The 17,522-nt window shown below is 38.2% G+C and overlaps 1 protein-coding gene across 2 annotated transcripts; it reads right to left on the reverse strand.

Annotated features, from left to right (window-relative positions):
* Positions 1–6,047: 6,047 nt before the first annotated feature.
* Positions 6,048–11,244, reverse strand: LOC147610694 (uncharacterized). Of its 2 annotated transcripts, none has more exons than XM_086785140.1 (11): positions 10,756–11,244; positions 10,153–10,379; positions 8,758–9,775; positions 8,440–8,625; positions 8,189–8,269; positions 8,006–8,085; positions 7,627–7,862; positions 7,298–7,392; positions 6,944–7,205; positions 6,750–6,813; positions 6,048–6,658 (listed from the first exon to the last, which is right to left on the reverse strand). In XM_086785140.1, the coding sequence occupies exons 2-11, from the start codon at positions 10,255–10,257 to the stop codon at positions 6,500–6,502; spliced, it is 2,286 nt and encodes a 761-aa protein (XP_086641266.1). In that variant the 5' UTR covers positions 10,258–10,379; positions 10,756–11,244; the 3' UTR covers positions 6,048–6,499. The 2 variants fall into 2 exon arrangements, with proteins under 2 accessions (XP_086641266.1, XP_086641267.1); XM_086785141.1 differs by having other exon boundaries at positions 6,944–7,199; positions 10,756–11,235.
* Between the last annotated feature and the right edge of the window lie 6,278 nt (positions 11,245–17,522).

Raw genomic sequence — 17,522 nt, forward strand, 5'->3', positions numbered from 1 at the left:
TTGTTTTAAAGTTAGTTGATGCTGAGAAAAAGGCAATTTCATATTGGGTGTGTAAGTGGTGTGACCAGTTTATGTTTGCATGAATTTCCGGCTAGGGGGCCTGGGAACTCTTTTCCCTAGTACCCGGGACAAAACCTAATCAAATTCTTAATTGGATCCCATCACTACAGTGGTTGGGAGGTTGGCTAACCCATGGGACTGGATGGGGTTAGGCTGGACTGATGGATCCGTAAATCGAGACTCAAATTCTGTTATTACGATAGATGAAGTAAATCTCGGCGGATAGTAATTGTTCTATGGATAGAATCAACGGCGGTGCCTCTTGATGGGAAAAAAAGCATTGATCCCAATGATCCAAGTGCAAGTTTCTTCCTTGATCTGACCGAGGACCTTTATAGGTGCAGTCGGATCAGTTTGATCAGTAATGGTCTTGACTACGTTAGAGTCAAAAGTTATCCCGGTCGAATCGCCCGTGCTTTCCGGATAAAGGAAGTTTTTCCGGGTTCGGTTTTGGAAAAACCGACGGATTAGTCTCTTGTCCGGATATCCATGGACGAGACCCCGAGTGTGGGACCCTGCACCACACAAGAAGTGCTACTTCCGCTGCTAGCACTCCGAATCCCTTGCGCGGTGGGGACAGGGATCTTACACGAATCATGTGCTTGATGATGAAATCTTAACTTCTTTAACCCAAGGGCAGATGGAACTCCAACCTGAAGAAATCCTTGATGTTCGAGAAAAGGTTCTCAGGAATAGAATTCCGAGAGAATTATTGGCTAAATAAAAGTTCTATCCTTTTGAGGATGCCATGTGGGAGGAGAAAGAAGCCGAACTGTTGCGGGATTACTCCCAGTTTGCAAGATGAGGACATCTCGTGTTTTTCAAGTAGGAGAGAATGTAAGATTCCTCCCCCCAGCCCCTCAAGATGTCCAGTATCTTCCCTTGTAATCAAATCCCTCTTCAGAAATATAAAAGATCTTGTTTCTACCTGTTTTGGCCTAGAGAGAGAAAATATTTTAGAGAGAGGTTATTCAGATTTTAGATATTTTTGGATGGAAAAATATCTCTTCTTATTAAAATAAACTCCCCCAAAACAGAAGTTCAAAAAGATTTTCAGAAGGTGCATTAGAAATAAATTATAATCTGTTCAAAAGGCCTTATCCTAAGGGTCCAGATTTTCTGAAAATTTTAAATTAAGGTTCTGAGGGGCCAATCAGATTAATCCAAATGTAGGGAGGAGATAAATTGAAGAAATAAAGAAAATCCTCCCAAAAATGAGTAAATGCTCACATAAGATGAAGAGTGGACTAAGGACCAAAGGAAATACTAAAAAAATGAATTTTTGACACCTCAGAGTGGGGATTTTCCCTCATGAAGGAGGCACCTATTTCACATGTGTGCTGGAGTTTTAATTCTCAAGTATTGAGATATTTCATCTCTCCTCTCTCCTAATTCAAGTCTAGTTCCAAAAAAGTAAGCTAAATTGACCCAAAAATTTAAAAATTGACCAAACTGATGTGAAAAATTCCGGAATCAGTTTGCTTGGTTAGAAGCTCACTTTTTCTTATAAATAGAAGCCTCCCCCTTTATAGAAGCTTAATAGTGTTTTATGCACTGTTACTCTACTCCACCTCAGAGCCAAAAACAGTGAATTTATTGATAATTCATTAATTTTTGACCTTTTCCTCTTCAAAAGAATTGGTGGCCACTCTTGTTGCAAACAAAAGTAGATCCCTCAAACCATCAAGCCAAAGGAAAGCTCACAGAAATTCATGTAAGCTAGAAATCCTACTTTCTTTATTTCTTTTAATGGTTTTCTAATTTTTGTTTTCTTTAAAATAAAAAAAATGATGTTATGCCTTGTTGGAAAGGCTTTCCCCCTCTCTTCATTCTTAAATCCGGCCTTTCTTTATCCTAGATAAGTAATCAAATGATTAGAATTAAACTTTTCATATTGTTTCTCTTTTAAAAGTGAAATTTGATTAGTTTAGAATGCTTTAAACCATTTGGGATAATTTTTAAGTAACTTGAGGATAGAAAAAATTGAAAAATGGTCAGCCATACAAAGCAGGTTATGGCAAAATTTTCTTAAATTTTGTGAAATAAGTTTTATCTTTTATTATTCAAAAAGAGTAATCCCCACTGTTTGTGTATTCTAAAAGAGTAATCCCCACTGTTTGTGTATTCTAAAAGTGTTATTTTCATTCTAGGCATGCATAGTAGAAATATTTTTATTATAAAAGTGATATTTTTTCTTAAAATTAAATTTTATGCATAGAAAGATGCATATTGGATATTTTTATTATTATAAAAGTGTGATTTTCATTAGAATTAAATTCTATGCATAGAAAGATGTATATTGGATATTTTTTATTATTATAAAAGTGTGATTTTCATTAGAATTAAATTCTATGCATAGAAAGATGCATATTGGATAATTTTTTAATTATAAAAGTGTGATTTTCATTAGAATTAAATTCTATGCATAGAAAGATGTATATTGGATATTTTTTTATTATAAAAGTGTGATTTTTATTAGAATTAAATTCTATGCATAGAAAGATGCATATTGGATATTTTTTTAATTATAAAAGAATTTTTATTATTATAAAAGTGTTACTTTCACCAATATTGATTTTATGCATAAAATGATGCATAAAAGAAACTTTTTATTGCAAAAGTGTTACTTTCACCAATATTGATTTTTATGCATAAAATGATGCATAAAAGAATTTTTTATTATAAAAGTGTTACTTTCACCAATATTGATTTTTATGCATAAAATGATGCATAAAAGAATTTTTTTATTATAAAAGTGTTACTTTCATCAAAATTGATTTTTATGCATAAATAGATGCATAAAAGATTTTTTTTAAATAAAAGTGTTACTTTCATCAAAATTAATTTTTATATATAAATAGATGCATAAAAGGATTTTCTTTTATATAAAAGTGTTATTTCCATAGAAGTTGGATTTTATGCATAAATAGATGCATATAGAATTTTTTATATCAAGATAAGAGTTCTCTTTAATCCTATGTTTAAATCCCATGAATATTGGTAAATGAATAAGTAAATATTCTGTGAGAGAAAATTCTACCGTTTCATATTCTCTAGGATGCTGAATGAATGCCAGAAAAGTTCTTTTATTTTTACCAAAATCTCATCCACTCATACCATCGACCCAATTGAGATCGATTGTCACCCGAGCAAAAGGGAATGTTGGTCATAACCTCTATGGATGTCCATGATTTCATTAACAATATTTCAGGGATATTTTATTTTGGATGCGTCTTTTATTCATATTATTTTTCAATATTAATGTGTTTAATCAACTGTGTGTGCTGGTATGATATAGTATCATTTTCCAGGATCAATGTATTTAGTCAGCTGTGTGTGCCCTGGTATGATATAGTCACGATTAATCGGTTGTATCTATGCTGGTACGATATAGTCAGGATTAATGTGTTTACTCAACTATGTGTACTAACTAATATTATTTTGGATGTAAGTGATGATTGAGTGACGGATTATGTGTTAATCATCGACGATGGAACATAAATTGGATCACTATGAGATATTTTGAAATACAATGTGAACACCTATTATGGTTTCATATTTTGGCATTAATATTTTATAAGGCTAAGGCCTCAAACCTTTAAACATACCAATTAGTATTTTATACTTTTGGTAAGCCCAAGACTTTATATTTGTAGTTTGCTATATTTTTGTAAGAGCTTTTACGGTCAAAAACTCGAAAGCACTTATGCTTTGTTTTTTGAGTTATCTTTTGAAAAGTAAGCTTTTAATACATATAAATATGTATTAAAAGTAAGCTTTTAATACATATAAATATGGGTGAGTAGTACAAGGGGCCACACTCATCCAAGGGAGATTCAAGCCAATCTTGTATCAACAACGGTGATCTCTTCTCTATTTTTCATATTTCTTGTTTATTTAATTTTATTTATTACGATTTATGCTTTTAATTTTTGCTTGAGAATTAGAATTTCTTCTCCAAGTATCTTAGAGGTCCTGACATACCCGAAACACGTAAAAGTTTAGTTAAAAAAGTTAATTATAGACAATAGTGTCTTCTTCCTTTACCCAAGAGGATGCCTCAATCTAAGACAATGACTTTCTTAACTAGTGTAGCTCTCATAACTACCCAAAGGTGTTGCTCCAAAATCAATGAGGAAAAGAGATGCAATTGTCCTTACCCATGTAGTAGTTCCTTTGCTTGCCTCTTGATCTCTTCGCACAAACCACCACTTTGATACCGTAAGAAAAATGCAAGGGAGAGGGTAAGCTTGAGCTCCACACACGAGTAGACAAGCACACACAAGAGAGATGGCTGAATTTTTTTATATTCTCTTCTCTTCTCTACAACCATAAAACTAAAGAGATAAGAGTACGTACTATAAGAGAAAGTACTCTCCTACTATAATATATAATGGTCAGTCCATAGTGTAAACCTGACTATATGAACTAGTGCTATAACTATGCCATAACTTTAATACACCAAAGTGGTTGTCACATTGCCTACTGTATCACCCATAATCTCACCAACCATGCCAGCGTCGTAAGTGCAAAAGCTATCACCCAAGTGGGTCATCAACAACCGTAGCACTAGTTGGGCTTGATATCTAACATTTTCTATAAGGCTAGAGTATAGCTACAAGTAGATGGATATGCATATGCAAATTGGGCTAGTAATCCAATGTATCATGCTAGGCTGAAGCACATTGAGATACATATGTCAGCACAAAGGATCAAGCAGTTGGCATCTTTACAAAGGCTTTGGGTATAGAGAAGCTCCATGATCTTACTTGGAGTACAAGGTATGGAGTTGGAACTTAAAGGAGGAGTGTTGAGATATCAAGTTATACTAGTGCAGATATAGATGACATGCCAAGAAGATAGCTCTACTAGTGCAAATATCGAGTTCTACTAGTACGGATATAGATGACATGCTAGGGAGACATGCCAGGAGAGAGCTTTGGACTTATGCCACTAGCATGGTTCATGAGAGTAGTATGGGTGATATGCCACTAAGTGTGATACCCACTTTGGTTCAATAGATTTATCTCTCTCTCTCTCTCTCTCTCTCTCTCCAACTTGATGATTCTCTCAACAAGGAAAACTTGACTCAGTCTCTCTTCATACAAAGTATCAAAGCCCTCTCTCACACAAAGTACTCTCGATAAGGTTAAACTACACCAAGGCTTCACACGAGACCCACGGAAGGTAGCTTTGATACCAACTTAAAATAACAGAAAGATTTAGCTCTTCACCTATGAATGAAGAGTGAGAGCTCATGCACAAGGAGAATCACATTTACTAATCACCCACTAATGACAATGGTAATGAGTACGCAAGATGATTACTACAAAGTAATATTATCACTAAAATGTAGCTTTATTATCACTATGATTACCACAAAGCAATATCACAAAGCTTTATTATCACACAGAGCTTGCTTACACACAGAGTAGGAGTGTACTCCTTTATAGGAGCTCACAAAGTGGTCGTGCACACTCCACCTAGACACATTAAGCCTTAACCTTAGGCTAAATATACCTCCATACACTAAGGTTTGATATCACCAAGACCAATGTGCGTGCAAATGGACATGGGTTACACACCAAACACACTGCTGCTAGGTCTCTAAATGTTAACACAGATTTTTCCAATACTCAATGACAAGGCTAAGGAATTAAAGGTGCTATCAGTTATCAGCTTGAAGCACAACTTCAGCAAGGCCAACAGGAGAGAACCTCGATAACACAACATTCATTACAACCACCACCATTCCATCTACCACACACATTCATTATTATTATTATTACAAGGCCAACAGGAGAGAACCTCGATAACACAACATTCATTACAACCACCACCATTCCATCTACCACACACATTCATTATTATTATTATTACCACCACCACCACAGTCAAAATACAAGTGAAAAGAGAGCTGTAATTGTTGCAAGTAAAAAGTCCTGATATATCCCTATCAAGAGGCCACAAAGGACCAACAGTAAAGATATTGAATAAATTTTTTTTTGGGGAAGAAATGTTACATGTTTCTGAAAAACAATTTTTGGTGTCCATGTCTACCTTCCATTCAAGGTAGATGTCGCCAAATAATCAATGTGTGTGAATGTGGTCAGCAGAAAACCAATTCATGAACCCTATGAACACTTGGGGAATTGATTCTTGGGGAAGGTGCTTCCCATGAAACACCCCTCCCAATTATTCTGGAGAAAGGCTCTCCACAATGCAAGGTCAAATCAGAATTGTTAGTGAATGTCTGCAGCCACCATTGCCCTTTCATCATGCCAAATCACCATGTGGAGAGGTATGTATGGACACTAGTTTACACTGAGGATGAGGAGATGTACAAAGCTTTTGAGTGGCCTAGAGATTTTTACACTTTACAATGAAAACAATTTGACAAAAGCCAGACCTAAAATGTGCAAGAAGGAACCCAGCCAACTTAAAACACCCCAGTTTCCATGGATTGCTGCTTTGCCTGCTGTGCTGTCCAATAAGAGTGTGCCTGTATAACACGATCCAAAAGCACCTGTGGAACAGGCTCTCCTCGGCGTTGGTGTGGCGCGATGCTTGCTGTATGAACTAAAGTCTTCCATTTGTCCTGGTCAAAATATATGCTTTGTTAGAATTCACAACAATACTTTTCAGTAGCTCATATATGTACAAATCAAGAGCAAATGCATATGCCTCACCTTCAAATCCACATATGTCCTATGCTTAGCCTGAGGAAATGCGTGTAGTTTCACATCACGCCACCTGGAAACAAACCAATCAAGCATCAGCAACTGTTTGAAGACAGCCAAGGGGTATTGAGCCAAGTCAGGAAATAAGTTGATCTAAAATTTAACCTAAGAATTTGAAACCGAGCACACCATTTCCATCCCACCTTCCAGTTCCGAGCTTCTCCACTGCCTGTACCAGCACCTCTACTTCTGCAACACTAAACGGCCTTCTAATACGGCGCTTGTTGATACCCATACTCCCTGGATTCTGCCCAAAGGGAACAACTGCCAATCCATTTGATCCATTATTTGTTTGGCTGGAATGAAGAATGAGAGCACACGGACCAGGTACGACCACCCCATTCGAGTCATGCACCAACATATCCTCTTTGCTTGGACTCACTGTTGTAGATTGCATTTCTGTTCCTGATAAGAAGCATAATCAACTTGTAAACTATATCTGTGTGTCTAAATTTACAATGATATATGTATATATAAAATACTGGGTATACATCTACCTGAGCTATTTGCATCAATCTCAAGCAGTCCCTCAGATGCGCTCACGTGTAAGCTGCCTGCATTAACTTCACTCCCCTTTGATAGAACTGGATACCTGCTTAAAATAAGGTATAAACAATCCCTCCATGTGGAAAACACATGACAGAAATAAAGAGTTGAAGGAAACACTCAGGCGAAAAAACTCTGATAACAATATCCAGGCAACTGCGGACACAGACACACACAAGTGCCATGCCCCACACCCATACAACCACATCCAAGTTCACAACCCAATCAACTGTAAACTCTGACATTATGGGTAAGCAAGTTCGAAAAAGTATGGTATTACCGTGATGTAGTTTGATTGGCACCATGGGAAAGCACAAGAAATGTATCTTCAACACTTGTGGATGTTGGCATTGAATTCGGTTCTAGCATAAAGCCCAAAGAATCAAGTTTTCCACCACTTGATATGCCGGCCTGGAGCAGACTTTCTGACTCATCGAGTACTTTCTTGCCTTGAAGAAGCACACGCACACAAAGGCCTCCCCCCAGCAGATTCATAGCGGCTTCCATGACAGCTTTCTGTCATGACATATGATTAACCATCCCCATGAATAGATCAATTTTCCTTTGAAGAAACCCTATTGAGAAAACTAATTGGGACACAAGGCATATAGGAATGATATGTGTAACATTTTAAAGTGTAACCCATACTATGTTCTTACCTTGAGATTGGCAACAGTTGCAGACTCTGGAAGGTCCACCAAGAGCTCTGGTACCATAAAGGACTTTATGCTCAACTTGACTGAACATCAAAATTCCAACACATCAGGTCAACCTTGAAGGTTCCTGGAAAGGATAGCTACATGCATAAGGGATGGCACTGGTTTAGAACGTAGCATGTGTACCATGAGAATCTCCCAATTTCTTTGGGTTCGATTTTGAAGGACTCAAAACAGTAGGCGAAGAAGCAAGACTGGCAGCATTATCTGTTTCAAGCACATGCTCAAGTCAGCTTGCCAATGCATGGGACTAAAACAGTAAAAAATAACGTCGATGGAAGAAAAGTGCTCTTTGTGATGCAAGTGACAATCCCACTGTATACACCTGTCTCTCTCTTTTACACACACATATGCACACACCCCCCTTAGCAACTCACCTCTCTCGAGCTTGGTAGGTGAAGCAAGAGGTTTATCTTCATGTTCAGTATCCACCAACATGTCAAGAGTGGGATAAATTGACTGCTCCACATTATCTTTAAGCAATGGCATCTTCTTCACTGTCGTTCTTCCTATCCGCACCTTTCCACCCCTATGTACAACATCTTTGTTACCTATTTCTCCTTCTGGAAGACATAAGATTAGGTCTTAATGTCTCAACCAAGTACATGAATGTATCAAATGTACCCTAATTTTCACCATAATTTAAGCATCAGTGAGGAGATTAAGGAGATAAAATGAATAAACAATGTGATTACCTTCCATCTCATGTCGCTTTCGTTTAGAACTAACTACTGAGGCTCTTTTCTTGGCTGCACTGTTTGTGCACCTCCTTGCTTTCAATGCTTTGATGTAGGACAAGCTCGATGACTTTGTAAGCACAGTTTTTGGAACAGTAGATTCAGAAGAGTTACCATCATCATCTCTTGCTTTTGAGCAAGAGAAATCTTGTCTTCCTTCATCTTGCCTGCTCGACTCAAAGGCAGTAGTTGAGTAGGATTTTGGTTCCATGAGAAAAGGTGTCTCCTCACTACTGCCTGAACTAACCAAAGGAAGACTGTCAACATCAACCTGGAAAGGACCATGTAAAAGCATATCAATCTCTTGGCATTGTCTGGTAGCATTTGGAATACACTTTTGATCAAGATCCCCATCTTCCTTGGCTATTATATTGGTCTCCCTCAAATCTATTGAGCAACATGAAAGCATGTTGGAAGTTTTTTCTGCCTTGACTTTTGCAGTAAACTGATCAGATCTGGAAGTGGGAGTTTCTCCTGGTTCAGTCTTGATGAGCATTCCGATTGAAGCCATATTAGTGCAAGAATATGCTCCTGAGTTCTTCCTCTTTCTAGAAGAATATGCCTTGACAGGTTTCATCGAGGTCTTGGACTCATGTTCTAGCAGCAATAAAGGATCTGGATGATCAAGGCATGAAATTGCAGAAGGCTCCTGAAAGACTTCAATTTTTGGCAGGATGTCTTTATGCAGTTGTAGATCTCCATCAACTGTCATGACATCTGATGATTTTTCCTCGTCCTTAGAAACTGCCTTCTCTAACCCTTTGTTATGTACTGCCACGCATGCAATTCCCCTCTCGACAACACTTCCCGCATTGACCTTGGGAACCTCAAGATCTGCCAGTGACCTTCCTGTCAAGGTTTCCTCTTTCTGCTCTTGCAAGAGCTGGCCTGCCACTGTTGCTAACAGCTCAAAGAAGCACATGTCCTTTGGAATATCATTTGCTTCGTTTAATTTCCTCCCGCTGTCTCCTCGCCCCTAAAGAATCCACCAACACACGAAGGACATGCCAATAAGTATCAGAGTAATGCATCTACGGCAACAAACAGTGAGATAAGGGCATCCATCCTGGAAAAAACATCTCTTTATGTACATACTATAGAAAAGGTGAAGACGTAACCCACAAAATTCAAAAGCTTTCAGGTATGACCAAGAAGTAAATTTTGTTATATGGGTGGTGTGTAGTTTGTTGATACCTGTGGATACTTGAAACACATGGACATTCTAGACAAATAGACCATATGGAAGTGCACGAGAACATGGGTTTTACAAGATCCAATATTTAGAAACTCAAAGCTGTGTGGAACACAAGGATGCGAACATGCTGAATTATATGAGAGAATTGCACAGCGTACCCGCGATGAGCGTGTGGCTTTTGGGAAGCAGCCATCATATCCTGGGAACCCAAACCCGGAACTTCTGCCGCGTGCCTCCATTTCAGACCACAAATTTTCAAGCATCACAAGGATCTCATCCCACGCTCCTTTAGAAAGAAATTCCGCGCGATTTTCTCAAGGCGGGCATTAGCACTGCATGATGGCTCTTGCCATCCTTCAATTGAGATCACCGATTGGAAAGAGCCCTGCATGTAAGATCCAGCCTATATGAGGGCAAAGTCCCATCATACTATGTCTCTTCCACAGGAAAAATGTCTTACAGATGAAAATCAACAACCTCAACAGCCTACATCCAGCGATGCATTCCTTTCAGACCACCTTTCACATGAATGAAACACCATCATTAAGGTACAAAGACAACTGATTGCTGTGATACAAACTAGAAAAATATGCTATGGTGATAGATCCATAAGTGTGGGAAATTCGAGGGAGAAAATTGTAAGATTTTTGGGCAAACTGGAGCCCTTGATCATGCAATTCTAGACAATGTGCCTGATGAGCGAGCAGGCGAGAATTCTGGAGAGTTATCTGCAGAGAATTGGGACAGATCTGCATACTAACCTCTTGATTGCTGCGATGGGAGGGTCCGGAGCATCAAGACCGTCCAAATTCACGAAATCCGCAGCGATCCGGAGGCGAATTGCGGCAGCAAGGGCGGGGCGATTGGGATCAGAGGAGGAAGATTGAGGGGTAGGGACGGGAAGGGTGGGACGGGAAGGGTGGGAGCAGAGAAAGAAAGAAAAACCAGGCGTGGAAGGTAGGGTAGAAGGGAGGGTTTAGGGCGAAAAGCTTCAAGAAGAAGCAGGAGCACAGAATTGGGCAAGATGAAGACGATGGTGATGATGGGGGTCGGGTAGGTGGGGGGTAAACAGAATTTTACTCGCATCCAAACAGCAGATGCTGGGCAATGACGATGCGCACACTGGATGTTAAAGCCTGAGAGGTTTTGGGTTGGTTTGGCAACAAAAGATGACCAAGCGAAGAAGAAGAAGAAACCGATCAACAAGAAAGTCGGGAAGGGAAAATTAAAATTTAAAAAGAAAAACAAAAGCAAGCCAAATATTGATTATATATATATATCTACGGAAAATAAAAACGTGGACCGGATCAAGAGAGGAGCCGCTTGTCAGCTGTTTGACTCGTCCGCTGGCTGCTGCCGGTAGCCTCCTACGAGTCTCCGCCCAAGTCGACCGGCCCTGCCCAGTTTTCCCCAACTTCCACTGTCACGTCAGCCGTCGATTGCGTCCACGTCATAGATCTAGCATTACCTGTCTACACGTGGGAAGCCAGCTTTCGTTAAAAAAATGGGTGACACATGAGGGGGCGGGGACCGCCACAGGCGCTCGCTTTTTGCGTCGCGAGCCTATCCCTCCCAGCCTCGACAACTGACACGTGGCCTACAGCACCAGGCTCGGCGAGCTCCAACTCCGGGCCGGCCCCCACAGGCTGCCTTATCTCTCCTCAAGCCAAGGACTCCCAATTCGCGACCGCCACGTGCCCCAGATCATGCCACGCGCCTCACTAACGCCACCACACACATCCTTGATCTGACTTTGCACATCCACGTCAGCATCCCTGAGCCTTTTATTTTATGATCATATTCTCACCAAGGCTAAAGGCCCCTTGCTTTTTCTTTAATCCTACTCCTACAGTTCTCTCCGCCCACTCCACCTCCCCATGTGCAAGGTTCATTGTTAAATTGTTGCTCCTTGCTTGGAGAAGCCCACAATGCTCTCACCTTTATTTTGATGATTGTTTGCTCCATCTACCAACTCCCTCAAGCCAATCATAGATGTTGCCCCTCCAAGGGACTCTCCTCTCCAAGTAGTTACCCACTTGCATCCCTTCCCCTCCATAATCATCTTTCCTCAACACAAGGCTTGAGTGCATCATACTTCCCCATGCTAGGGACTTATGTTTGCCCTGACCCCCTCTCTCCTCAAAATACCCACCCCACAAATCATCTCCCACCAACTTCACATTTGCACAATGACCTTATTCATGAGTATTGTTACGCATTGAGTATCCTTTTTCTCCTGAAATCAAATGTGTTTCGTCAATGGCTACAACTCAAGAGCCCTCACCAAAGGTGGTGCACCTTTCATCATAATCCATGGCTCCAACTATTTTGAGTCCACAAGTGTAATAGATCTAGAAACATTTCAAAAAACCTACCAAACTCACAAAGCACAACCTTTAAAACTAAAGCACATGGGCTGCACGTCAAGGATGGGAACGCAACCCTCACTTTATGGCTTCAAAAAGATTCCAATTTTTACATCATACATGTCCTTGTGGCCCTTTTCCTCATTTAGACATCTCTTTTAACAATATGGACGACACACCTCAAATGCGTACTAAATTATTTCATTACAAGAATAAGTATTATAGTTCATCTTCATGATTTCTTGAAAAAGTCATGCCACTTGTCATGCAAAATAATTTCCACAGGCACCATGCTTATTTATCATTACATGAGTTCACTTCAATTAGGCTTCTACTTGTGCTTATTTCATCATGCACCTTAAGTAATACATGAAGTAATGTTATACATATGGACTTGGTTTAGTTTTTATTTTAGAAAAGTTGTTACCAACTGTCATTGGAAAAAAAAAGGAACTTTGTTTAAGTTGTGATGTATTAAAAATGTGCTTAGATTGTCATACCGTTCTAAAAATCCGCAAGTCAATGATGATGAGACTTCCCTACTCCCATGTGATTAATTATTGGACAAGCAAGTCTTTTGTGTGTATTGAATGGGTGGTGACACATTGCATCATGGTTGTAGAGTTTGACAATGAGATAAACATGCATAAAAGTACATTGTAAGATACTCAATACCCCACTCTAGAGCTCTTTAGACATCATGTCTTCTTCATTTAATGAAAAATCAAAAGCTCACAATTAGGTATCTCGAGCTTTTATTTCCATTTTCTTCATCAAACCATAGTTCATAACGCCTAATCTAAAGTATAAAGAAAGCCTATCTTTCAATGTAATAACTTGGAGAACCTATTTGCAAGGAGTTGTAGAAACATTATCAAGTACTATCCCCTATTACATCACAATGAAAAAGTCTTTAGTGTGCCTATTAATCATGAGTGGAAAAACGATTGCTCAAGGCTTTCATAACGCCTAATCTAAAGTATAAAGAAAGCCTATCTTTCAATGTAATAACTTGGAGAACCTATTTGCAAGGTTTTGTAGAAAAATTATCAACTACTATCCCCTATTACATCACAATGAAAAAGTCTTTAGTGTGCCTATTAATCATGAGTGGAAACAATTTCTCAAGGGTTTTTAAAACAAGTTTACTAATCACTAATGGAGAGATAAAAAATAAGAAGTAGAGGATAGGAAAGGGGAATTCGGGGGGGGGGGGGATTGTGGTTATCTCTATTTCTTCTTGATGCTTTTGATACGTAAGGTCTAAAATGAGCACCATTAAAGAACTCTGATGTGTGTGAAACTCCCCTTGTCATTAGTTGAAAGATAAACAAGAGCATTTATGAAGCTCACTTACCTCAGCTTGACCATCATATTTATTATATAAACTTATGAATACAAGGTTTAAAAAATTCAAAGTTCATTGAGTTAAACTTGTATGCACACTTCATGATTTTAAAAAGAATACATAGATTTATTAAATAGTTTCCTCTACTTTATATAAAGATTCTAGATTTTCTAGTTCAAAAGTTAGCCTCTTATATAACCACTCAATTATTAAAATGGAATGGTTTTGTCTAGTATAGCTTTAAAATGTGTCACTTAGAGTCTCCCATAAAAGTCACTACACCATATTAGAACATTTGGATAACCTAGATTCAAAAGATATGTATTCATGGGATATGATACATGCTTTTAAATCATTTGGATACCCTAGAAGATTTGTATGCCTAGTTCGTGATATCATGAACACATGGATTAATTAATATTTTATTTAGAGAGTCTAGTGCGTTTAGTTTAGAGGAGACTCTCCTAAGAAACCCACTTAAGAGGACTCTCTTGTGTTTACTTCAGAGGAGAGTCTCCTGAGAAACCCACTTAAGAGGACTCTCTTGTGTTTACTTCAGAGGAGAGTCTCCTGAGAAACCCACTTAAGAGGACTCTAGTGTTTAGTTCAGAAGAGAGTCTCTCGAGAAACCCACTTAAGAGGACTCTAGTGTTTAGTTCAGAAGAGAGTCTCTCGAGAAACCCACTTAAGAGGACTCTAGTGTTTAGTTCAGAAGAGAGTCTCTCGAGAAACCCACTTAAGAGGACTCTAGTGTGTTTACTTCCAGAGGAGAGTCTCCTAAGAAACCCACTTAAGAGGACTCTAGTGTTTAGTTCAGAAGAGAGTCTCTCGAGAAACCCACTTAAGAGGACTCTAGTGTGTTAAGTTCAGAGGAGAGTCTCCTGAGAAACCCACTTAAGAGGACTCTAGTGTTTAGTTCCGAAGAGAGTCTCATGAGAAACCCACTTAACATTTGGAACTAAATTTACCAAGTAATAGGATAGCTCTAAATGTAGCTCTTGGAGTTTCCTAAGAAAGATACGCTACACCCTATTAGATCATTTATATATCCTAGTCTCCAAGAGCTCTAAATGTAGCTCTTGGAGTTTCCTAGGAAAGACACACTGCACCCTATTAGATCATTTATATATCCTAGAGCCCAAAACTATACAAACAAATAGTAAGCACACCTCTTCCCCCCGTTCCTGAAATAATAAGGATAATAATATGTTTAATTAATGTCCTAAGCTTTCATATAACACTAAAAGGCTACATCTAACCAGAGTTGTAAATGTATGCAACAAAACATTAAAGTCTATCTTAAAATAAGCCTTATATATGAGAGATTATAGAAAAAAAAGTAGCACTGTGAAGATATTAGCAAGGTCAATAATATGAAGGATTGCTTCCAAAGATCTATCCAAATAATGGTAGGATAGGTCATTCCTTAGTGCATCCAAAGGAGAGAGGAGGATACATTGATTTCTTTCCTCTCTGATCTGATTTGAGCATGTGTATATCTTAAACAATAATCTCATGTATTGTCTAAAAGCATTCTCATACACATGCTCAAAATATTAATATAAGGCAACAAATCAAAAATCATCATCTTCCATCTTTGAATGCTCAAAGCTATGGACTATCCTACCATCAATTTAGATAGCTCATTTATCTCTTCTTCTTCTTCTTCTTCTTCTTCTTCTTTGCAGTTAATATTGATTGGTTGGTCATATCAGTAATTGTTCATGTACATTAAGTGATCTACAAGCATGCATAGTGATCTGGAAGTGTTCCGTCTAATGTGAAAAACCAAAATGATTTTTCATGGCATGAATATCTTGAGATATTCATGTTAAGTAGATGTCAACATCTTGAGCAAAATTATGTTAGAACGGTCCACTTATGCAAACAAATATGTGATCAATGTGAAAAGTGCCATACTTGAACCTTTATTCTGACTGAAAAACTAGACTAGTTCACAACATGAATATCATGTCTAAAAATTTGTATAGTTTGGATTCTTTTCATGCATATATTAGTATTACACATGGTGGATGGAGGTTGGTATATCTTGAGATATTCACGTCTAAAAATTTGTATACTTTGGAACCTTTTCATGCATATATTGCTATCACACATGGTGGATGGAGGTTGGTATATCACATAATGCATATGCTTAGTATCTCATTGGTATGCTATGAATAACTAGGTGGCATATTCATGCGTGAGTATCTAGAGAAATTCACGTCAAATCAAAGTTATTTTTTGATGGAAAATGAAGTTAGATGAATATCCTAAGGTTAGAGAAGATGAAAGGTATGAGAATTGAATATTTCCTAAGACAGAGACTTAGACTACCTTGAGATATTAATGTTGAAATTTTGATTACCAAAATTGATATAACGAGTACATAATAGTGGTCAAGAAGTGAATGTGAAAGTACATAGTAGTGCTCAAGAAGATGTGAATGTACAAGTACATGGCAGTGCTCACAGGAAGATGTGAATGTGCAAGTACATAGCAGTGCTCAACAAGATGTGAATGTGCAAGTACATGTGTTTTCCCTTGGATTTAAGAGGTGTGAAAAACTAGATTGGTTTTTCACGGTGTGAACATTAATAACACTAGTTTTTCTTGCCAAATGAAGTTTTTAAGATCTTGCTTTTGATGTTATTTTGTGGTTCAACTGATCATGGGGAAGGATTAGGAATGATTCATGCTACCCTTGGAAGATGTTTTTTGGACTTGAAAAACTCTAGATACTCATGCCGTGAATGTAGTTTTTCATGTTGACTAAACTTTTTATTTTTAGGTTTTAGAGTTGATTTTCTAAAGTACCTAATCACTGTGAAGACTTTGGTATGTTAGAAAATAGATGATGGGATTGCAATGCTAATGATTTTAATCACTTATATTGTGAAGCATAAACAATCCCACACATAAGCATACATAATGCTAGTGAAATAAGTGAATAGATACACCAAGCATATGAGAGACTAGACAATAAACATCATAGAAATGATAAACAATGAACACCATGATTACCTTAATGCAATAGAAATAAGCCTTTTGCCCACAAAGGAACCACCAAGTATATTGCCAACAAATGGTATGTAGCACAAAGCAAGAACAAAGTCTCCTCTCATCTACAGAATGAGTGTAGAGACCTCAAATATATAGATCTCGACTGAGGTAAGCGCTTACGCTCCGCTCCCTAAGATGCCTCCACCTTCCCTTGATTGTCTCACCAAACTCACCATAAACTGACTCCACAATTAAGGGTGGTACCCTACCATTCCTACTTTGGTTAACCATGGTAATTGGAGACCTTATGACCTTAGAACTTTTATCCCTAAGGTGCACTTAGCATTATCCACTAAGGACTAATAGACATGGATGCTAGATCACTAAAATATCAACACCCTCTCTTCATCTACATCCATACCACACAAGATGTGTAGTCAAGAAAGTTTCAATGAGTGTCACACAGACTCCTAAAAACATAATTAGCACAAAGCTTAAAAATTTATATCAATGGCCACATTGGCCTCATGATGGCTTCTCCCAGTCTTCTTGTCTTCATTCTTCTTATTCTCTTCATCCATCTTCTTCTTGAAACATACTTTGTCTTCATGTCCCTTTTTCTCCATCTTCTTCTTGAAACATACTTTGTCTTCATGTCCCTTTTTCTTGCAATAGTAGCAAGTCCTAAGAAACTTCTTCTTCTTCTTCTCATCTATGATGAGAGCTGATTCCATGTGAACCTGTGAGGTGGATTCCTTGGAATTCTTCTTGGCTTCCATCCCAAGGATCAAAGATGAGGCAAATGATGTAA

The sequence above is a fragment of the Cibotium barometz genome, chromosome 48 (genome assembly GCF_041138505.1).
Source record: "Cibotium barometz isolate CiBa-2024 chromosome 48, ASM4113850v1, whole genome shotgun sequence".
NCBI classification, from domain to species: Eukaryota; Viridiplantae; Streptophyta; class Polypodiopsida; order Cyatheales; family Cibotiaceae; genus Cibotium; species Cibotium barometz.